General features: G+C 44.3%; 1 protein-coding gene across 1 annotated transcript in view; it reads right to left on the reverse strand.

Moving 5' to 3' along the window:
- Positions 1-24,630, reverse strand: part of LOC137371278 (transcription factor IIIA-like) — a 43,650-nt gene that overhangs the window by 8,350 nt on the left and 10,670 nt on the right. Inside the window, exons 2-5 of the mRNA XM_068033567.1 lie at positions 18,940-19,040; positions 15,337-15,433; positions 6,141-6,229; positions 5,984-6,057 (exon numbers count right to left, since the gene is read on the reverse strand). Coding sequence (XP_067889668.1) covers positions 5,984-6,057; positions 6,141-6,229; positions 15,337-15,433; positions 18,940-19,040 — 361 coding nt within the window. The remainder of the gene's footprint in view (positions 1-5,983; positions 6,058-6,140; positions 6,230-15,336; positions 15,434-18,939; positions 19,041-24,630) is intronic.

The raw sequence follows: 24,630 nt of genomic DNA on the forward strand, positions 1-24,630 counted from the left end.
CATCCTTCCAATGCCATAGCGTCCAAGGCAGGAGGGCCATGAGTCATGGTCGGCCCCAACCCTGGCGTTAAAGTCCCCCAGCAGGAACAAATGTTCAGTATTAGGAGTGCTACTAATGGTATTATGGAGTTCCTCGTGGAACTGGTCTTTAACTTTAGGTGGGGAGCAGAGTGTTGGAGCATAGATGCTGAGTAGGTGTGCTGGGCCAGAAGCGGTGAGCAGTCAGATGGACAGTATGCGTTCCGAGCCATTTCAAGGTGGCTCTATCATGCTGAGCAAAGAGTTTCTGATGGCGAAGCCCATTCCATGCTGTCTTGGTTCTTCAGGATCCCTACCCTGCCAGTAGAAGGTGTAGTCTTGCTCTCAAAGATCTGCTCGCAGGGAAGTGTGTCTCCTGAAGTGCTGCAATGTCCACATTGAGCCTACTGAGCTCGTAGTTAATGATGGCGGTCTTCCGAGAGTCATTGATTTGTGTAAGGTCTTCTGACAGGCCAGGACACGTAGTTCTGACGTTACAGCTTGCAAAATGAAGGGCTTGTACCTTCTTTCCTTTTTTTATCGTGCTGTTTGGTGCAGTGTTACAGTCCACTTGTTGGGTAATGACCCTGAACTCCAAGCACCCATTGAAGCAGGTGGACTGTGGCGGGACAGAACCTTTCTGACCGGGGGTTGCCCGGTTTGAGGCGGGCTGTAGCCATCCAGTGAGCTGCGATAACCTGTCCCACCGACAAAGGCAACCTGTGGTGCCCAATCTCCACCAATTGAGCTGGACGTATAACCTGTAACTGCTGCCTTCCGTGTTGTTTTGGTCGCTGTGAGGCAACTATAGAGTGACCTCTCCATGGCGCATGCCTGGGCGAAATGTATGGAGGTGGTGAGTTGCCCAAGCGTCAAAACCCCCGTCTCAGCCTTCCTGGTGAGGTCCAAAGGAGTGCAGAGCATGATGTTTGGCACCGGATTGGCTGCAGCAACTGCCAGAAACATGCCAAAGGTGACACATGACTACCTTAGGGGTTCCATTCCAGATTTTCTGTTGTTTACTCCCTTAGCCTTGGTCTTTCCCGAGACACCCACAAGGCAGTGGGGTTGTTAGCTCCTATCCCTGAGCAGGGGCCCCAACAAGTAAACTGTCTGATTTCATGGAGGGAGGGAGTGCAGGGGGGTGGGGGCGGTGGGGTGGGGTGGGGGGCGGAGAGGAGGAGGGGATGTGAGGACGGCCTCCTCGATGTCAGTGTGCTCCAGGCCGACGCTGCGCTCGTGGTCGCCATCCAGAGGTTTAGGGCCTAGGAAATGCACTCTGGCCGGTGTCGGGATCCTGGCCCACAATCCGCCGCCTAGCGAGGAAAGCCGGTCACTTGCCGCCCTCGGGTCCATCCGAAACCTGAGGAGAGGGCGTGCAGGCGGGCCCAAAACTCAGAGCTGCCCGGTACCTGTGCGCTCAACAACCAGACAGTATGTATCTCCATCAATACCACCAAGCCTTTAGTCTCTGATTATAAGCATCAAAAAAGTAGTTTGATTCCGTCCTGAGTCAGATTAATATATATTACTAACCTATTCGGTGGAGGGGAGATGATGGAAGAAAGACCCGGATTTCTGTGCATTCTTGAGGAACTGAAGGGTAGCGATCTTCACAGTAAAAATGGAGCATGAAATATTCACTGATCCTCCATTAATCGAAACAAATTGTTACATTGAAGCTCCAGCAAGTGCCACAACAGTGGCCAGATGTAGATTTGTGCTTTTTTGTTAAACAGTGAATTTCAGCAGTGCCAAGAATCCACTCAACAGATACCAACTGGAGGGCAAGCACTTCTCCAATAGGAAGAGAAAGAACTGAATATGTTAACTCTTCTCTCTCTCTCTTTTGGGCCAGTATACCCACAAGCCAGAACTCCAAATAAAATATGGTATTTCAATTGTGTACACAAAAGAAACGATTCTTAAACAAGTACTAGTAATTTAAATACTTTCATTTACCAGTGTTTCAACACTAGTTTAACACCAGATCTTGCAAGAAGCCAATAGGTCTACTGCCAGTTAGGTAATATGTGATCTTTTAACAAGCCAATCACATTTAAGTGATCAGTTACTGATGGTATTTAACTGGCTAGTATAGCTGCATGGTACCAATGTATAGTTCTGAAAATGGAAGAGATTCTTACTAATTTTGTTACATTTTCAAAACACCACCTCAAAACAAAACATATTAGATTTTTTGGTTCTTTTGTGACCTTCGCCAAGATTATTTCAGCTCTTGCACTCATGGATAAGAACAAACAAAGAACAGTACAGCACAGGAACAGGCCATTCGGCCCTCCAAGCCTGCGCCAATCTTGATGCCTGCCGAAACTAACACCTTCTGCACTTCCGGGGCCCATATCCCTCTATTCCCTTCCTATTCATATATTTGTCAAGATGTCTCTTAAACGTCGCTATCGTATCTACTTCCACCACCTCCCCTGGCAGCAAGTTCCAGGCACTCACCACCCTCCATGTAAAAAACTTGCCTCGCACATCCCCTCTAAACTTTGCCCCTCGCACCTTAAACCTATGTCCCCTAGTAACTGACTCTTCCACCCTGGGAAAAAGCTTCTGAATATTCACTCTGTCCATGCAGCTCATAACTTTGTAAACCCCCATCATGTTGCCCCTCCACCTCCGTCGTTCCAGTGAAAACAATCCGAGTTTTTCCAACCTCTCCTCATAGCTAATGCCCTCCAGACCAGGCAACATCCTGGTAAACCTCCTCTGTACCCTCTCCAAAGCCTCCACGTCCTTCTGGTAGTGTGGCGACCAGAGTTGCACACAATATTCTAAGTGTGGCCTAACTAAGGTTCTGTACAGCTGCAACATGACTTGCCAATTTTTATACTCTATGCCCCGACCAATGAAGGCAAGCATGCCGTATGCCTTCTTGACTACCTTATCCACCTGCGTTGCCACTTTCAGTGACCTGTGGACCTGTATGCCCAGATCTCTCTGCCTGTCAATACTCCTAAGGGTTCTGCCATTTACTGTATACCTCCCACCTGCATTAGACCTTCCAAAATGCATTACCTCACATTTGTCCGGATTAAACTCCATCTGCCATTTCTCCGCCCAAGTCTCCAACCGATCTATATCCTGCTGTATCCTCTGACAATCCTCATCATTATCCGCAACTCCACCAACCTTTGTGTCGTCCGCAAACTTACTAATCAGACCAGCTACATTTTCCTCCAAATCATTTATATATACGACAAACAGCAAAGGTCCCAGCACTGATCCCTGCGGACCACCACTAGTCACATCCCTCCATTCAGAAAAACACCCATCCACTGTTACCCTCTGTCTTCTGTGACTGAGCCAGTTCTGTATCCATCTTGCCAGCTCACCTCTGATCCCGTGTGACTTCACCTTTTGCACCAGTTTGCCATGCGGGACCTTGTCAAAGGCTTTACTAAAGTCCATATAGACAACATCCACCGCCCTTCCCTCATCAATCATCTTCGTCACTTCCTCAAAAAACTCAATCAAATTAGTAAGACACAACCTCCCCTTCACAAAACCATGCTGTCTCTCGCTAATAAGTTCGTTTGTTTTCAAATGGGAGTAAATCCTGTCCCGAAGAATCCTCTCTCATAGTTTCCCTGCCACTGACGTCAGGCTCACCGGCCTATAATTTCCTGGATTATCCTTACCACCCTTCTTAAACAAAGGAACAACATTGGCTATTCTCCAGTCCTCTGGGACCTCACCTGTAGCCAATGAGGATGCAAAGATTTCTGTCAAGGCCCCAGCAATTTCTTCCCTTGCCTCCCTCAGTATTCTAGGGTAGATCCCATCAGGCCCTGAGGACTTATCTACCTTAATGCTTTGCAAGACACCCAACATCTCCTCCTTTTTGATAATGAGATGACTGAGACTATCTACACTCCCTTCCCTAGGCTCATCATCCACCAAGTCCTTCTCCTTGGTGAATACTGATGCAAAGTACTCATTTATCACCTCACCCATTTCCTCTGGCTCCATGCATAGATTCCCATCTCTGTCCTTGAGTGGGCCAACCCTTTCCCTGGTTACCCTCTTGCTCTTTATATATGTATAAAAAGCCTTGGGATTTTCCTTAATCCTGTTTGCCAATGACTTTTCATGACCCCTTTTAGCCCTCCTAACTCCTTGCTTAAGTTCCTTCCTACTGTCTTTATATTCCTCAAGTGCTTCATCTGTTCCTAGCCTTCCAGCCCTTACAAATGCTTCCTTTTTCTTTTTGACTAGGCTCACAATATCCCGCGTTATCCAAGCTTCCTGAAACTTGCCAAACTTGTCTTTCTTCCTCACAGGAACATGCTGGTCCTGGATTCTAATCAGCTGACGTTTGAAAGACTCCCACATGTCAGATGTTGATTTACCCTCAAACAGCCGCCCCCAATCTAAATTCTTCAGTTCCTGCCTAATATTGTTATAATTAGCCTTCCCCCAATTTAGCACCTTCACCTGAGGACTACTCTTATCCTTATCCACAAGTACCTTAAAACTTATGGAATTATGGTCACTGCTACCGAAATGATCCCCCACTGAAACTTCGACCACCTGGCCAGGCTCATTCCCCAATACCAGGTCCAGAATGGCCCCATCCCTAGTTGGACTATCTACATACTGTTTCAAGAAGCCCTCCTGGATGCTCCTCACAAATTCTGCCCCATCCAAGCCCCTAGCACTAAGTGAGTCCCAGTCAATATTGGGGAAGTTAAAATCACCCACCACTACAACCCTGTTACCTTTCCATCTTTCCAAAATCTGTCTACATATGCTTATAAGTCCCAACTCCCAATACCTTTTGAGTGTGTCTATCATTGCAATAAAATGTAAGTATGTTTTCAGTAACATACCTAGGAAATGAACAGCGAACCTATCTGATAATTGCTTATACATACTGGACTTACTCTCTGCCTCCACAAGATCTCAATCCAGTTTTTGAAAGCATTACATGAGATCTCAAGCAAATTTATTTTATAAAAGACAAAGCAAGCAAATAAGTCGGTATTCATCCTTCTACCTAACTTGAAAATAAAAAACACAACTCTAAAGAACTAAGCTAATGCTTATAAGTAACTTTTAAATAGTCTTTTTCTAGATTTTTTTTAAAAAACACAGCAGTTAAGTAATTCATCTAAACTTTTTTCTGCAAATTTCAGGGTTTTTTTCCCTCCTTTCTTCCAGGCATTTCAAACTGATTAAAAATGCCATGAATCAAAACATTTTATACAGCTTGCTAAGGTTGGCCCAGGGATTATTCACCCTTTTCACTATTATATTAGTGATTCTGTAATTTCTAACTGTCTATTCAGATGCACTAGGTACTCATGTTAAACAGATAGTCCTTTTTATACCCTAGAGAAGGGTTATTGAAATTTCCTGGATTTTGGATCATTCAAGATTAAAGAATCTGTCATTTACAACCAGCCACACAGCATTCCTGCCTGTAACAATTTGCAACATTGTATTAGAATAAGTTTGCATCAAGATCTGAACTACAGTAAACTGCTTATGTACCGTGACTGGATTTAAATGAATTAAATCAAAACTATACAAATAATTGTCACATCTATCTATATTTAAATCCATTTGCTGATGGAAGCCCTGCATATTAAACAGTAACAATCCTACAAAATTCTTTATGGGGTGGCTGGAGAGTGTAACAGAAAGAACTGTTGTGGACCAGAGATACTAAAAAAAATTACAACAATTTCTTTAGTCACTTGCACAACTGTACTATGAAGGTACTGGCAAAGGAGTTTCCTGACTCAAGTTACAACCAACAGAATAAAACCCTACATAACAGTTTTTGCCATATACATAGTAATCAACAGGTAAAAACACAAGCCCCATTTGCATTACTTAGAAGCGGGTTTTATATCAGCAAATGCAATGTTTGGAATATTCCATTCACCTCATTCAATGTCTATTTGAAGAAAGATTAACAAGGAGAAGGACATACCTGCATGTACCTTTTCATGACGTCTCAACTTGCTTGGAAGACAGAAACGTTTGTCACAGCCCTCATAATTGCACCTAGTAAAACATTTAAATGCAATTAAATCTTTTTAGTATTTCCCCATTATAAAAGTGCAATTAAAGCAGAGTTTGATACCTACTTGAATGGTGGCACATTTGTGTGTTCATACTGATGCACTTTGAGTTGCTGATGCTTCTTAAATGATCTACCACATCCTTCAAACTCACACTGCATGGTGAAATGCAAACTTGTCAATAATTGCATGCATCATATTTAACATAGCATAACAAAAAAAAATACATGTTCTTAAATGCATTTGATCTTGTAGAGGTGACATCCCAAGCAGCACTTAAATTCAAACAGTAACTCCCAATAATTAACATTAGTAATTGCTAAATATGGTTAATGTTTTAGTGACTTTTGACAGCCTTGACTCAGTCGTAGCACTTTCACGAGTTAAAAGGGTTAAAGCCCAACTCGAGGCGCAAACACAATCTAGGCTGACATTCCAGCATGCTGAGGGAATGCTGCAATGTTGGAGGTCTTGTCTTTTAAATGGTCTCTCAGGTCAAAGTAAAAGAGAGGTGTCCTGGACAAGATTTAATCCTCAGCCAACATCTGTAAGTCAGATTATCTGGTCACTCATTGCAATTTATGGGATCTTGCTGTGTATACACTTGCTGTCATGTTTCCCAACATTATAGCAGTGACTATACTTCAAAATGACTTTAGAACAAGTACTTTTGGAAATCATGCCACTATATAAATGCAATATTTTTTGTAAAAAAAGACCCTTCAAAAGGTGACTTGCAGCGAAAGCAAGAGCTTGCAAATTGGTTAAAGAACTGCTAAGAGAATGAACAAAAGCATAATGTTACTCGATTTAGCTCATCTAACCTGCCCCTCAAACAATTTCATTGCTTGGGAACCACTTTGGGATATCCTGTAGTTTTCAATTAAACTATTAGCTTCAGCCAGCTCATTAATAAATTAAGATACACAGTTCACACTACAGTGCTAGTAGAAGGGTACCCGCAAGCAAGTGTCTGATTTTTTCACAATGATCCTAGGAAATTTTTATAGGTGCTAAATAGATTCTTATGTATGGTTTTGATTTTTATGGTACCATTAGCAATATTGTACAACACCAAACGATTAAATATCAGAGACTAATTCAATGCAAGTAGCCAGTTGTGCCATTCTTTTGGTTTCCTTATAGCGCTGGATTTCACTTTGAAAACTGACCCATTTTCATAGGTTGTTGGATCTGTACTTTCAGCGATTTAAGCCACCAAAATAGTCACTGTACTTTAGAAATGGAAATCAAAAAGAAACCTCCCATACAATTCAAAATAAAATAACACGAAAACAAAAATATAGCAGCATTAATGTAATAAAATATGCCAAAGTGTTTCACAGGAGCATTGTCAAACAAAATTTGACCCAAGAAGATATCAGGACAGGTGACCAAAAACTTGGTCAGAGGTAGGTTTTAAGGTGCATTTTAAAGGAGGAGAAAGAGGTAAAGAGATGTAGGGAGGGAATTCCAGAGCCTTAGAGCCCAGACAGTTAAAGGCAAGGCTGCCAACTGTAGAGCGAATAAAAATCAGGGATGTACAAGAGTCCAGAATTGTTGGAGCACAGAGATCAGAGTTGTTTGATGGGGAGAGAGGAAAGTGTACACGACTGAGATTGGGAAGGGAGAGGCCATGGAGGGATTTGAAATCTAGGATGAGAATTTTAGAGTCAAAATGTTGCCTGACTGGCAAGCACAAAGATAATGGGTTAACAAGACTTGGTGCAAGTTAGGATACAGGCAGCAGAGTTTCTGATCGGTCCAAGTTTATAGAGGGTGAACAGGAGCACTGGAATAATCAAGTCGAGAAATAAAAGGATGGGTGAAGGTTTCAGAAGCAGATGAGCACCGTTATTGAGGTGTAAGTAGGCAGTCTAAGTGATATAGCGTGTGTGGTCAGAGGCTCACATTGGTCAAAAAGGATGCCAATCTTGCGAACAGTCTAATTCAGCCTCAGACAGTGACCTGGAAGAGGAATGGAGTCAGTGGCTATGGAACAGTGTGTGTGTGTGTGTGTGTGTGTGTGTGTGTGTGTGTGTATGGAGAGGGCCAAAGACAATGGCTTTCTGCACCAAGAGAAAATCTTGCATGATTTTCATTCCGGACCACTATCCAGTAGCCTCCACTAGTAGGTACTGCATTATGTTGGCAGCACCATAAGAAATAAAAGCAGCAGATGACCATATGGCCTTTCGAGCCTGCTCCACCAATTAATACGATCATGGCTGATCCTTGGCCTCAACTCCACTTTCTTGCCCACTCCCCATATCCCTTGATTCCCCAAGAAACCAAAAATCTGTCAATCTCAGCCTTAAATAGAGAGAAATAGAGAGAAAACAGGGAATTACAGACCGGTTAGCCTGATATCAGTAGTGGGGAAAATGCTAGAGTCCAGTCTTAAAGGTGTAATAGCAGAGCACTTGGGAAACAGTGACAGGATCAGACAAAGTCAACATGGATTTACGAAAGGGAAATCATGGTTGACAAATCTACTAGAATGCTTTGAGGATGTAACTAGTAGAATAGATAAGGGAGAACCAGTGGATGTGGTGTATTTGGACTTTCAGAAGGCTTTTGATAAGGTCCCACACAAGAGATTAGCGCGCAAAATTAAAGCACATGGGTTTGGGGGTATGGTACTGACCTGGATAGAGAACTGGTTAACAGACAGGAAACAAAGAGTAGGAATAAACAGGTCTTTTTCCAAGTGGCAGGTAGTGACTCATGGGGTACCGCAGGGATCAGTGCTAGGACCCCAGCTATTCACAGTATATAATAATGGTATAGATGAGGGAATTAAATGTAATATATTCAAGTTTGCAGATGACACAAAGCTGGGTGGGAGTGTGATCTGTGAGGAGGATGCAGTGAAGTTCCAGTGTGATTTGGACAGGTTGAGTTAGTGGGCAAATACATGGCAAATGCAGTATAATGTGGATAAATGTGAGGTTATTCACTTTGGTGGCAAAAACAGAAAGGCAGATTATCTGAACGGTGATGGATTGGGAAAGGGGGAGGGGCAGCCAGATCTGGCTGTCCTTGTACACCAGTCGCTGAAAGTAAGCATGCAGGTGCAGCAGGCAGTTAAGAAGGCAAATGGTATGCTGGCCTTCATAGTGAGAGGATTCAAGTACAGGAGCAAGGATATCTTGCTGCAATTATACAAGGCCTTGGTGAGACCACATCTGGAGTATTGTGTACAGTTTTGATCTCCTTATCTGAGGAAGGATGTTCTTGCTATGGATGGAGTACAGCGAAGGTTCACCAGACTGATTCCCGGGATGGCAGGACTGACGTATGAAGACAGATGGGTTGATTAGGCTTGTATTCACTAGAGTTTAGAAGAATGAGAGGGGATCTCAAGAAACCTACAAAATTCTAACAGGACTGGACAGACTGAATGCAAGAAGGATGTTCCCAATGGCGGGGGAGTCCAGGACCAGGGGTCACAGTCTAAGGATAAGGGGTAAGCCATTTAGGACTGAGATGAGTGGTGAACCTGTGGAATTCTCGACCACGGAAAGGAGTTGAGGCCATATCATGAAATATATTCAAGAAACAGTTAGCTATAGTTCTGAGGGCTGAAGGGATAAAGGGATCCGGGGAGAAAGAGGGAACAGGGTACTGAGTTTGGATGATCAGCCATGACCGTATTGAATGGCAGTGCAGGCTCAAAGGGCTGAATGCTCCTATTTTTCTATGTTTCTAAATATATTCAACAATAAAACATCCACAATTCTCTGGGGTAGAGAATTCCAAAGATTCACAATCCTATGAATGAAGAAATTTCTCCTCATCTCAGTCCTAAATGATCAGCCCCCTATCCTGAGACTGTGTTCTAGATTTCTCAGCCGGGGAAACAACCTCTCAGTGTCTACCCTGTCAAGTCCCTTCAGAATCGTGTAGTTTCAATGAGATCACCTCTCATTCTTCTAAACTCCAAAAGTACAAGCCCAATTTACTCAGCCTCTCATCATAGGCCAACCCCCTCATCTCAGAAACTAACCTATTGAACCTTTGCTATACCTACCTCCAATGCAAGTATATGCTTAATTAAATATGGAGACCAAACTGTGCACAGTACTTCAGGTGTGCTCTCATTAAAACCCTATACAATTGCAGCAAGACTTTATTCTTGCGCTCCAATCCTCTTGCAATAAAGGCCAACATGCCATTTGCCTTCCTAATTGCTTGCTAACTTTGTGTTCCTTGTACAGGTACACCCAAGTCTCAGTTCAACATTTATAAGTTTCATACCTTTTAAAAAAAAAAATATTCTGCTTCTCTATTCTTACTACCAAAGTAAATAACCTCACACTTGCCCTCATTATACTTCATCTGCCATCTTGTTGCCCACTCAATTAGCCTGTCTATATCTCTTTGCAGCTCGTGTCTTCCTCACAGCTTACATTCTCACCGAACTTTGTATCAGCAAACTTAAGATACATTACTCTCGGTATCTTTATCCAAGTCATTAATATAGATTGTAAATAGCTGAGGCCCCAGAACAGATTCCACTAGTCACAGCCTGCCAACTCAAAAATGCCCCCTTTATCCCTACACTCTACTTGCTGCCCGTTAACCAATCCTCTATCCATGTTAATGCATTACCCCCAGCTCCATGAGCTCTTATCTTCTGTATTAACTTTATTGAATGCCTAGTCTGGGAATTGTGCCAAGATTGGGAGGGCAGTCCCACAGACTAGTTAGGCACAGAATCACACCTCTCATCCAACGTCCCACACTATTCCAATTCCTCTGGCAGTACAGACACACCAGTGGTGGCAGCACATGGTATACATTCAGGAGGGAATGGCCCTGAGACTCCTCAACAATCGACTCTAAACACCATGAGGTCTCATATGGACATGGTAACCTCCTGATTGCCATCTACCTCCTTCTGCTGATGAATCAGTACTCTATGTTGAACACCACTTGTAAGAAGCACTGAAGGTAGTGTTATGATCCCCAAGGAACACCAACAAACCAAAATAATCTAATCTACCAACTGACCCCAATTTAGGAAACCAAAAACCAAATGGACAAGATTCATAAATTTTACTTTAACACTCAACCCAAAAATTAACAAATTAAACATGAACTAACTGTTAAATCACGCTTCAAGGAAAGTCCTTACAGTCTGATCGGTCTCACAGCACAAAGATCAAGATCTTCCTCAGGCAGTTTTTCAAGCCCGGTCCTTCAGGATGCGGATATGGAAGTAATAATGTCCTGTCGATAGCAAGCGATCAATCTTCCCTTTAACGGTTTGGTCTTGTCGCCTCTTGAACCACCTCAAACTGACGGCATGGCTCCGCTGATAACTTCAGAGTCACCGAAGACAATGGTAGCAACTTGCATCTTCCAAGGGTCAGCTACCAGAAAACAGGTTCCAATTGAAAGGGCTTGTTCTTTTAACCAACAACTCCCAGCTTTTTCCAGTTTAGCAGCCCTGGGAGACTCTTAAAACACCCAGCTGTGCAGCTTTTCAGTCTCTCAACAACCAATCCCGCCCCACCCGGCTGGCTTCTTGGGAAAGCCACACAGCTTTTTCCCGCTTAACACACACTAGTATTTTGTTGACTAACACTCTCAGCCATTTCCTTTGCTGGCCTCTTGACAAACAAAAAACTACCAGTCACATGTATCTGGTTAAAAAAACCTGTTTATTTTCCCTCAGTCAAGACTGTTTGTCTAACCTAGTTTCAATTTGGAAATCCCCAGCCTCAAATCAGGGACTGCCTCTCAAACACAAACTGTACAGAACTCAGTTTACACATGAAGATGCCATAACAGTAGCAACGCCACAGAATATACTATGGCTGGAGGACTTCAAATGTCCATCACCAAATGTAGCTCAGTAACATGGCTACTGACCAAGTTGACAAGAGTCCTGAAGAACATAGCTTGCAGCAGCAGGTAGAGAGAGAACAAAAAGGGGGGGAAAAAATCTACTTGACCTCACCCTCACCAACCTACCTATTGCAGATGCACCTGTCCATGGCAGTATTGGTAGGAGGGACATCCACAGAACAGATCTACCAGCTCAAAACTGGGCATCCAAGAGGCACTGTGTGCGCCAGTGGAAATGTACACAATCACATTCCTCACTCTACCTTTACCATCAACCCTGGCTCAATGAGAAGTGTAGAAGAGCATGCCAGCAGAAATAGGTGTAACTGAAAACCACAACATTGGATAATATGTATGTTAAACAGTGGAACAGTATGCCATAGATAGAGCTAAGAATCAACCAAAGGATCAGATCAAAGCTCTGAAGATCTGTCACATCCAATCACAATGGTGGACAACTAATGGGAGGAGGAAGAGGCTTCATGAACAACCCCATTCTCAATGATGGTGAAGCCCAGCACAAGTGAAAAAGATAAGCATTTTCAATAGTTCCAGCTGGAAGTGCCAGGTTTAATGACCCATTTTGGCCTCAATGCGGTCACCATCCTCTCAGAAGCCAGTCTTCAGCCAATTTGATTCACTCCACACGAGATCAAGAAACAGCTGAGCACACAGAGTCCAGCAAAGGCTACGTGTCCTGACAACATTCCAGCTGCAGTACTAAAGACTTGTGCTCCAAAACTAGCCGTGCCTCTAAACAAGCTGCTTTAGTACTGCTACAACAGCAGCATCAATGGGACAGTGAAAAATTGCCCAGATTGCTTTGCCCACTAAAAGCAGGACAAATCCAGTCCAGTCAGTTTACCCCCATCAGGTTTTCAATCAAAGGTGATGGAAGGGGTCATCAACAGTGCTACAAAGAAACACTTACCAATAATCTGTTCACTGCTCAGTTTAGGTTCCGCCAGGACCACTCTGCATCAGACCACATTACAGCCTTGGTCAAAGTAAAGACAAAGCTGAATTCTAAAGACGAGGTGAGAGTGGCTGTCCTTGACATTAAGGCAGGCATTGACCGTGTGTTACAGAAAGGACTCTTAATAAGACTGAAGTCAATGGGAATCAGGGGAAAGATTCTCCACTGACTGGATTCATACCTAGCACAAAGGATGATGGTTGTGGTTGTTAGAGGCCAATCATCCCAAATCCAGGACAGTGCTGGAGGAGATCCCAACCATTTTCAGCTGCTTCATCAATGACCTTCCCTTCATCACAAGATCAGAAGTTGGGATGCTCACAAATGATTGCAGTCTTCAGTTCCATTTACAACTCCTCAGATAATTAAGTAATTCGTGCCAGCATTCAATAAGACTTGGGAACATTCAGCTGGTAAGCAGCAAGTAACATTTGTGCCACACAAGTGTCAGGCAATGACCACCTTTAACAAGCTAGAGTGTTTAGCCATCGCCCCTTGACATTCGACAACAGTACTGAATCACCCACTGTGATGAAGACCCCCCACCTGCCAAGAATGAGGCATATTAATTTCATCATGTGAATATGAATTTTAAACGGTTGCTGGAGTGAGGAAATGACTTGTTTGAAGAGATCACCAGATATTTGGCTGGAGGACATTTGTATACTAAGAGACGGTGCTCGTGGAGACAAAGCAGCTACACCCTGGTCAAATTAACCCAAATGATTTTGATCACCAGACAATGAAGGTGTATGGAAGCTCACATTCCAGGGTCTGCTAAGATGATGGAATCCACAAATGCAGGAGTGGTTAGACCAGCTGGTCACATGACTAACCAGCTGGTCCAGACTTTTTGAACGAGACACAGGACAGTTTAAAGTCAGACTGCAGATTGTAATTGAACCTGGAACAAGAGAGCCTCTCTCCTGGCTGGCGCGCTCTCACTTTCTCACAAACCTCCGGACTCACTGAAGTCGCATAAATCTCGAGAGGGAGGGCGAGAGAAAGAGCGGAAGGGAGAGAGAGAGTGAGAGAGAGAGAGAGAGAGAGAGAGAAGACTCCTAAAGCGAAACAAGTTAAAGCGTGCACTAAGCCCCAACAGCAAAACTTACCGGCAACCAAAGACTCCACATTGAACTCAAAGGACTGTAAATAACTACCGGATGTTGCCTCAAACTTTTCCCCTTTATTCTTTGTACTTTTTGTCTCCATCTGCATATACGTTTATCGCTTATACATGCTAACATGGTCACGTTGCATGTTCGTAGCCGTTAACTGAATTAGAGTTGAGGGTTAATAAACTTCCACCTTTCTTGTTTAAATCTAAGAAAACCTGTATGATTTGATTTCTTTGCCTTGCAAATGGAAAACAGTGAACAAGCATTCACTGAGGGGGGAGATAAAACACGGTGTTTATAAAATTAAATCCTGTTGCAGTTAAACCAGGCAAAGGCTGAGAGGGAGCCCCTAGACCTCAGTCTCACCTGGTCATAACACCCACCATCAACATCCTACCATTGGCCAGAAACTTGACTGGATCAGCCAGATGAATAGTATGGCTACAAGAGCAGGTCAGAAACTGGTTATTCTGTGACAAGTGACTCTTGACTCCCCAAGCCTTTCCACCATTCGCAGGCATAAGTCTGAAGATGGAATACTCTTCCCTTGTCTGGATGCGTGCAGCTCCAAAAAGTCTCAAAAAGCTCTAAATCATTTAAGACAAAGCACCCCAACCACTAAAGGCCGGCTCAGGTCTGCAAATGAAACCTGACCCGAGCCCTTCCATTTGTTCCCGCGCCCGACCCGACCATCAGTTAACCTACCTTCCATTTTTCACCTTGTTGCTGATCTGTACAAGCTTAAAGTAACAAAACCACTTTTCTAGTCCAAAAATTACATTAACATTGGAGCCACTTACCTGACGTTGTGATAGACCGTGTCCGCCACAGGCCGACCCAAGCCCGAATGTCAGACCCAGAAGTGCAATCTGACCCGAGCCCGACTCATGTCGTCGGGTAGCCGGCCTTTACCATCCACCACCTTAAACATTTACTCCCTCACTACTGGCACATCGTGGTTGTGGTGTGTACCATCTACAAGATGCACTGCACTAATTTGCCAAGGCTTCTTCAAAAGCACCTTCCAAACCCTCAATCTCTAATGCCTTGAAGGACAAGGGCAGCAGGTGCATGGGAAGACCACCACCTGCATTCCCCATCAGGTCACACACCATCTTCACTTGGAAATAGATCACTATTCCTTTATCGTCGCTGGGTCAAAATCCTGGAACTCCCTTCCCAACGGCACTGTGGGAGTATTTTCATTACAAGGACTGCAGTGGTTTCTCGTGGCCAATTAGGACTATAAATGCTGGCCTTGCCAGCGACCTCCACATCCCATGAATAAATAAAAAGGCAGAAGATTAATTACCAAATAAAGTTTTTCTACATTGTCATGCTTTCTTGAGATATGCTTCTTCAAATTGTCCTTTGTAGTGAAAGTTTTATTGCATCTTTCATCTGTACATCTGCAAGGCATAAAAAGTTAAAGGCCAATCTATTTGCAATGCTTCACAGTGTAAATAAATTTAAAACTAAAAGTAACCTAAAAGTTACTTAATATTGTGATGCTTTCAGTGATCAAGAAAAAAAACATTTTTCCAGCTGTATTTGGAGCAACCTCTATTCAAGACACGTTAGACATCCACTTACCTTCATCAGTTCCTGGCCTGACATCTCTAACAGTCTCCTCTTGAGCTTCAGCCTTTGTTAAACACACCTCATTCATTCATCTCATACTAACGCTCACTCACTTGGTGCACGGTCCTTAGTGTCTCCAAATCTCCCAATGCTTTGATTTTGAGATCTTGGTCTGAAATTCCCTGCAGATTTGCCCACCCTATCTGTGCAATTCAAGCTTGCACAATCTGACCTTCCAACTCTGGTCCATTGTGCATACCATTCTCTCCACTCCATCACTGGTGGCAAAACCTTCAGCCATCATGCTCCTGCACTCTGGTATTCTCTTCCTAAACCCGCCACCTTGCTGATCTCTCCCCACATTCAAATGCTTCCTCAAAACTCTCTTTTCTGTCACCTCTCAACTCTAGTTCATTGTACATTTTCTCATAACACTTGCACAGCCCCAATAATATGCTTAAATCAGTTTTATGTTTAATATAACTTGTAAACTGGGAAATGAACAAAGATCACAACAGCTTTTACAGTAACTTGCTTCATTATTTGAAAAAGGGCATAAGGAATCAGCTCGAGTAACAAGCTGCTTGAGTAACGAGTTAAATCTTTTGAGTTGTTATGGACAACAGCGATTTCTGATAATACAGCGGCCTGCTGAAGTCAGAGTGCGCCAAACTGTGCATATGCACAGATACATCTTGCCAGGACTATGTGGTGCTTGCACGCGATGACGTCATTGTGTAGCGCCATCATCGCATATCCACGCCTGGTCCATCTTCGCGCATGCGCGATAAAGCATTATCGGGTATCCAGCCCCCACCACTCAGCTGGAGCTCTCCCCCTCGGCAACTCACTCCAGACCTCGCTGCTGCACCCCCCCCCACCCCCACTCCCCTGGCCGATTGTTCCCACTCCTCACTATGCGCCAACTCACTCTCCGGCTGCTCGCTTCCTGCAACACCACCACCAACCCCCCCACCCCCAGGCCGCGCTGCTTCCCTCTTCTCGGCCACTCACTCCTCCATCGTCTCGTAACCTCTTGCGGCCCGCCTTGCTTCTTCAGGCGGCGCGTGGAGACTGATCAAATGTGGGAACGAGTGGGCGAGAGGAGGGAAGTGGCTGGGGGGGGGGGGGGGGGGCAACCGACCAACTAGAGAGCGGGGTGGCGCGAGTGGGGAACAATCGGCCAGGGGAAGCGGTGGGGGGGAAAAGAGAGCAGTGAGGTCTGGAGCAAGCAGCTGGGGGCGGGGGTTGCCGAGGTGGGAGAGCGGCCAGCAGGGCGGGAGCTAGTAGCTGCGTTCGGGTGAAATCCATGTTGCTCAGCCATATAAACAAATCACAATAACCAATTGGCAGCACATTTTATACTCTGCCTGATTTTCGATTGGGGTGCACATTCACTATCTTCCAATGGAAATTCAATCATAAAATTCCTTTTGTATTTAATAGGATTACTGGAATATTAAATGGATCTAAGGATTACAGTTAGTATCTTGTAATTAAATAGTAGCATATTACTGGGCTTCCATCCAACTTAATGTAAGGTTAGTTTGCTAGAACGATCTAGCCATACGCATTTCCTGTGATAGGTTGAGCAGCGCCATCTTTAATCCTGGCAGCTGCCTAAACGTCGCAGACACTGACGTTCCAGTTGAAGAGCCTGCATTTCGGCATGTGCAAGTACTGTGCCACCTAGTGGTTGCATTGTCAAGAAACACAGCCTAAGGACAAAGTGGATAGGTGGATGGCTATGGATGTTGTCTATATGGACTTCCAGAAGACATCTGATAAGTTATCACACAAGCAATTATCAAAAATGAAAACACAATCACCAGGAGTTAAAGGGTGAAATTGTGAAAAAATGTTGCATAAACCTGGCTTGTATTCTACTGAGTTTAGAAGGCAGAGTAGTGATGCAATCAAGGTGTTTAAAATGAGAAAATGATTCAATAGACTAATACACAGGGATTATTTCTTTGGTGGGGTAATCTAGAACATGGGAGGCAAATACTTAAAATTAAAGCTGTGCCATTTAAAAGTAAAAATCAGGAAGTTACCACCTCTACTCACCCCCCACCTCCCCCAAACACACGCACATAGCAGAAATCTGGAATCCCTCCTTCTCTGCCAGGGTCATTTGAAATTTTCAAGACAGAGATCAACAGATTTTTGTTAGGTAAGGGTATCAAGGGATATGGGAAAAGGCAAACAAATGGAGTTAAGGTAAAGATCGAATAAAACAAGCTCGAGGTGCTGAATGGCCTGCTGGTATAATTTCCGCCCCCCTCCTTCCGCGCACCCCCCCCCCCCCAAAATGTCCTTCAGAAATGAAGGAGTATAATTTTGTTTTTCAAAAATCCAAGTTGAAGTGGGGCATCCATCACATATACCATTTAGCTCAGGGTGCTTGAAAAGAGGGCAATCTATGTTTAGATTGTACATTCAATGCCATCTTTTGTGGAGAATTTAGAATTGAATAAAGGCAGAAGTTGCTTAAAGTGAACACCACTCCTCTTTTGCTAATGAAGTTGGAGTTGAAGAACACTTCACCCACCTAATTCCCTACTAAATGTTTTAAAACTTTACTCTGGGAGGAATTGGTTATGTACGAATTCAACCCATTTTATTCACTCAAAATTTATTCTCTTTTACTGTTAATAAGTTACATTTCATGATTTAAATTTTACTTTCCATTCTTCAAACGATATTTCAGAATACAATATATACATTAGTTTCTGACATTTTCCCATTGGCAAGAAGGATTTTGAACCTTTTATTATAAAACCAAAACACTAGTTTTGAGGAAACTAAAAAGATTGGATAGAAACCTGAATTGATTACCTGAAACTGACTGTTCAAGGCAGCATGCTGGGAAGATTGGCCATATTTGAAAAGTCATTTAGCACACTATCTCAGAGACTAAAGACAGTTGTGAGGCCTTGAATGTCTCAAAGAAGCTATTGTAAACATTAGATGCTGCAGTATCAACTACTTTTAAGGTGTGGGAAAGTATTAGAAGCTTGTTTAGTACCAGCAAGGAGGGTATAAAACAAGCCATTTCAGTCCACGGGACCAACAAGAGACACCATCCAAATGAATACCATATAGCACCTTAATGAATTACTAACCGCTTAGTCTCCTGAAGCAGAAAAACTGGCCAGAGGTTTGTGTTGTACTACTGACCTAATAGGTTCTATGAATCTCCTTTGTAACACTTGTATTTTATTAATAAAATCAAACCTTGGCTTATTCTTACCTGTAATTACTCTTAAGGACCAAGAGAATACAAAAATATAAAAACTGAAGTAAAAAGTAATTCTTAAATGTGTTTACTGACTTGAATGGCTTTTCTCCTCTGTGAGTCAGAATGTGCCTTTCAAGGTGACCTTTCCTGGAGAAACCTTTACCACAACCCTCATGATCACAAGAAAATGGTTTCTGGAAAAAAAAAAATCAGATTGTTCTTTTAAGTTATTGCCTTTAAGTTATCCTTGTGGAAATTCAGTACAAAAGACAAAACAAGATTCACCTGCAGAAATCTTCCCCAAGTCACATACAACAGCACTTTCAAATTCCCACTGGCTAGCTTTTGGGCTGCCACTCACTAAAGCCTGGCTCGGGTATAAAATTAAAACCCGACCTAGGCCCAACCCGACCACAGCCAACCCAAACCCGAGCCAAGCCAGAGTCCTTTAATCTTTTTTTCACACCCGACCTGAATATTCTTCATCCGTTCCGGCAGAAGGCTATTCCTGCAGATGGAGTTGTGGGGAATCATGGGTAAGCCTGATCCCGTGACTTCCCGGAAGCAGCATCCAGCCTGACCGGACCAGAGTCGGGATGCTGGACTCAGAATATAGACCTGACCCAAATCCGACATACGTGGTTGGGTTCAGGTCGGGTAGCCAGGCTTTACCATTCACCACATTACTTCTGTAGCTTAATCACACCCTCACCTCCACCCCGATCCCCTTGTCCCCAGAAAACCCTCGCGCACTCTCTCAACCTTGTCAAGCTCCTTGGTTTGGCCCCCACCCTTGCTCCCTAAAGTCCAAGAGATTTGTGCAATAATGGTGCAAGACTGGTTCAGCCATTGATTATTAGATCTGGTTGGATATCAGGCACTGTTGCCTCCCAGGTGCACGGGTCAGGGATGTCTCAGATCGGCTGCAGAACATTCTGGAAGGGGAGGGTGAATAGCCAGTTGTTGTTGTGCACATAGGCACCAATGATACAGGTAAAAAACGGGATGAGGTCCTACAAGCAGAATTTAGGGAGTTAGGAGCCAAGTTAAAAGGTAGGACCTCAGAGGTAGTAATCTCAGGATTGCTACCAGTGCCACGTGATAGTCAGAGTAGAAATGAAAGAATAATCAGGATGAATGCGTGGCTTGAGAGATGGTGCAGGAGGGAGGGGTTCAGATTTTTGGGACATTGGGACTGGTTCTGGGGGAGGTGGGACTATTACAAATTGGACGGTCTACACCTGGGCCGGACTGGAACCAATGTCCTTGGTGGTGCGTTTGCTAACGCTGTTGGGGAGGGTTTAAACTAATGTGGCAGGGGGATGGGAACCAAATGAGGTCGTCAGTGGACAGTAAGGAGGTAGTAACTAAAGCCTGTAAGGAACTAGATAATGAAGTCAGCGTGACTAAGGGAAAGAGTAGACAGGGAGCAGATGATGAACGCAAAGGTGGTCTGAGGTGAATTTGTTTAATGCAAGTGTAGTAGGTAAGGCAGATGAACTTAGGGCTTGGATTAGTACCTGGGAGTATGATGTTATTGCTATTACTGAGACTTGGTTGAGGGAAGGGCATGATTGGCAACTAAATATCCCAGGATATCGATGCTTCAGGCGGGATAGAGAGGGAGGTAAAAGGGGTGGAGGAGTTGCATTACTGGTCAAAGAGGATATCACAGCTGTGCTGAAGGAGGGCACTATGGAGGACTCGAGCAGTGAGGCAATATGGGCAGAACTCAGAAATAGGAAGGGTGCGGTAACAATGTTGGGGCTGTACTACAGGCTTCCCAACAGCGAGCGTGAGATAGAGGTACAAATATGTAAACAGATTATGGAGAGATGTAGGAGCAACAGGTGATAGGAGATTTTAATTTTCCCAACATTGACTGGGATTCACTTAGTGTTAGAGGTCTAGATGGAGCAGAATTTGTAAGGAGCATCCAGGAGGGTTTTCTAGAGCAGTATGTAAATAGTCCAACTCGGGAAGGGGCCATACTGGACCTGGTGTTGGGGAATGAGCCCAGCCAGGTGGTTGAAGTTTCAGTAGGGGACTACTTTGGGAATAGTGATCACAATTCCGTAAGTTTTAGAATACTCATGGACAAAGACGAGAGTGGTCCTAAAGGAAGAGTGCTAAATTGGGGGAAGGCCAACTATACCAAAATTCGGCAGGAGCTGGGGAATGTAGATTGGGAGCAGCTGTTTGAAGGTAAATCCACATTTGATATGTGGGAGGCTTTTAAAGAGAGGTTGATTAGCGTGCAGGAGAGACATGTTCCTGTGAAAATGAGGGGTAGAAATGGCAAGATTAGGGAACCATGGATGACAGGTGAAATTGTGAAACTAGCTAAGAGGAAAAAGGAAGCATACATAAGGTCTAGGAGGCTGAAGAAAGACGAAGCTTTGAAAGAATATCGGGAATGTAGGACCAATCTGAGACGAGGAATTAAGAGGGCTAAAAGGGGTCATGAAATATCTTTAGCAAACAGGGTTAAGGAAAATCCCAAAGCCTTTTATTCATAAAGAAGGAGCAAGAGGGTAACTAGAGAAAGGATTGGCCCACTCAAGGATAAAGGAGGAAAGTTATGCGTGGAGTCAGAGAAAATGGGTGAGATTCTAAACGAGTACTTTGCATCGGTATTCACCGAGGAGAGGGACATGACGGATGTTGAGGTTAGGGACAGATGTTTGATTACTCTAGGTCAAGTCGGCATAAGGATGGAGGAAGTGTTGGGTATTCTAAAAGGCATTAAGGTGGACAAGTCCCCAGGTCCGGATGGGATCTATCCCAGGTTACTGAGGGAAGCGAGAGAGGAAATAGCTGGGGCCTTAACAGATATCTTTGCAGCATCCTTAAACAAGGGTGAGGTCCCGGGGGACTGGAGAATTGCTAATGTTGTCCCCTTGTTTAAGAAGGGTAGCAGGGATAATCCAAGTAATTATAGACCGGTGAGCCTGATGTCAGTGGTAGGGAAGCTGCTGGAGAAGATACTGAGGGATAGGATCTATTCCCATTTGGAAGAAAATGGGCTTATCAGTGATAAGCAACATGGTTTTGTGCAGGGAAGGTCATGTCTTACCAACTTAATAGAATTCTTTGAGGAAGTGACAAAGTTGATTGATGAGGGACGGGCTGTAGATGTCATATACATGGACTTCAGTAAGGCGTTTGATAAGGTTCCCCATGGTAGACTGATGGAGAAAGTGAAGTCGTATGGGGTCCAGGGTGTACTAGCTAGATGGATAAAGAACTGGCTGGGCAACAGGAGACACAGAGTAGCAGTGGAAGGGAGTTTCTCAAAATGGAGACGTGTGACCAGTGGTGTTCCACAGGGATCCATGCTGGGACCACTGTTGTTTGTGATATACATAAATGATTTGGAGGAAAGTATAGGTGGTCTGATTAGCAAGTTTGCAGACGACACTAAGATTGGTGGAGTAGCAGATAGTGAAGGGGACTGTCAGAGAATACAGCAGAATATAGATAGACTGGAGAGTTGGGCAGAGAAATGGCAGATGGAGTTCAATCAGGGCAAATACGAGGTGATACATTTTGGAAGATCCAATTTAGGAGTGAACTATACAGTAAATGGAAAAGTCCTGGGGAAAATTGATGTACAGAGAGATTTGGGTGTTCAGGTCCATTGTTCCCTGAAGGTGGCAACGCAGGTCAATAGAGTGGTCAAGAAGGCATACGGCATGCTTTCCTTCATCGGACAGGGTATTGAGTACAAGGGTTGGCAGGTCATGTTACAGTTGTATAAGACTTTGGTTCGGCCACATTTGGAATACTGCGTGCAGTTCTGGTCGCCACATTACCAAAAGGATGTGGATGCTTTGGAGAGGGTGCAGAGGAGGTTCACCAGGATGTTGCCTGGTATGGAGGGCGCTAGCTATGAAGAGAGGTTGAGTAGATTAGGATTATTTTCATTAGAAAGACGGAGGTTGAGGGAGGACCTGATTGAGGTGTACAAAATCATGAGAGGTATAGACAGGGTGGATAGCAAGAAGCTTTTTTTCCCCCAGAGTGGGGGATTCAATTACTAGGGGTCACGAGTTCAAAGTGAGAGGGGAAAAGTTTAGGGGGGATATGCGTGGAAAGTTCTTTACGCAGAGAGTGGTGGGTGCCTGGAACGCGTTGCCAGCGGAGGTGGTAGACGCGGGCACGATAGCGTCTTTTAAGATGTATCTAGACAGATACATGAATGGGCAGGAAGCAAAGAGATACAGACCATTAGAAAATAGGCGTCATGTTTAGATAGAGGATCTGGATCGGCGCAGGCTTGGAGGGCCGAAGGGCCTGTTCCTGTGCTGTAATTTTCTTTGTTCTATTGGATCCCTGCTCTCCTCTGTCAAAACTCATGACTCTAGGATCATTTTGGAATACAAAGATAACTCCTTCCCCGACTTTTCTCCACTACCAACTACCTAATCCCATCTCCCTTGCCTCCTCCAAGCATATCTACAAGAAGTGTGAAGAACTCGTAGGTTGGTCACCGAGATCGAGATCATCCATTCAGCGGTCTCTGTGTCGGCTCCCTCACTGTTCTTAGGCACCAATATGAGCTTCTGCCATGGTGCCCCTGCCTAGCCCTAAACACATCTTTCTCTAGTTTTTCTTCTTTCTCCCTCCTGATTTCATCTTGTCCACGAGATCCACCTTCTACTTTCTTACTCCAACTAAATTGCTGACCACCCAGCTCTCCCTCCTGGCCCCCATGCTAGATGATATTACAAACAGTTCCCCAGATATTGTACCCCTCCCTTTCAAATCTGCCGCCCTCCACCCCAAATCCTCAGTCCTTACAAAATCATGTCCCATCTCCAATCTGTAACCTCTCCAATTAGGTTTACACCAGTGCCACAGCACTGAAACTACCCTAATCAAATCACAAATGACACCCTACATGACTCTGACCATGGTGCACGATCACTCATCCTTCCTGATCTGACTGCAGCCTTTGACGTGGCTAACCACACCATGCTCCTCCAACACCTCTGCGCCAGCGTCCAGCTGAGTGAGACTGCCTTCAGCTGGTTCTGCTCTTAACTATCCAGTCGTATCCAGAGGATATCCTGCAATACCTTCTCTTAGTGCTCCTGCATTCCTGCCCTTTTAACCCAAGGATCAATCCTTGGCCACCTCCTGCTTCCCCTCAGCAAGATCATCCAAAAACAGGTCAGGTTCCATATGTATATATGAACACCCAGCTCTACCTCACCACCTTCCTCGACCCCCTTCAATGCTCATGTTGCATTTGTCATCCAGTTCTGGATAAACCAAAATTTCCTCCAATTAAACACTGCAAACACCAAAGCTATTGTTTTCAGCTCCTGACACAAACTACATTCTCTAGCCACCGATTCTATCCCTGGTCACTGTCCCAGGCCAAGCCAGGCTGTCAGCAACCTTGGCATCCTATCTGAGCCTAAGCTTCCAACCCCATATCCTCTCCATCGCAAAGATCGCCTACTCCCACGTCTGTAATATTGCCACTCATCTGAAATCTGAACCGGTTACCTCCAGATTCAACTATTCCAATAGACCCCAAGCTTGCATCCTACCTTCCACCCCCCCTTAAACTTAAGCTCATCCAAAATTCTACTGCCTGTCTTCCACTTGCAAGTCCCGTTCACTCATCAGCCCTGTGCTTGCTAACCTACACTGGCTCCTGATCCACCAATGCTCCGATTGTAAAATGCTCATGTTTAAATCCCTCCATGGTCTCTTTCCTCCCAATATTATCTCCTCCAACCCTCGGAGAACTCTGCGTTTTTGTCCAATTAT

The sequence above is a fragment of the Heterodontus francisci genome, chromosome 6, assembly GCF_036365525.1.
Source record: "Heterodontus francisci isolate sHetFra1 chromosome 6, sHetFra1.hap1, whole genome shotgun sequence".
In the NCBI taxonomy this organism is placed as follows: Eukaryota; Metazoa; Chordata; class Chondrichthyes; order Heterodontiformes; family Heterodontidae; genus Heterodontus; species Heterodontus francisci.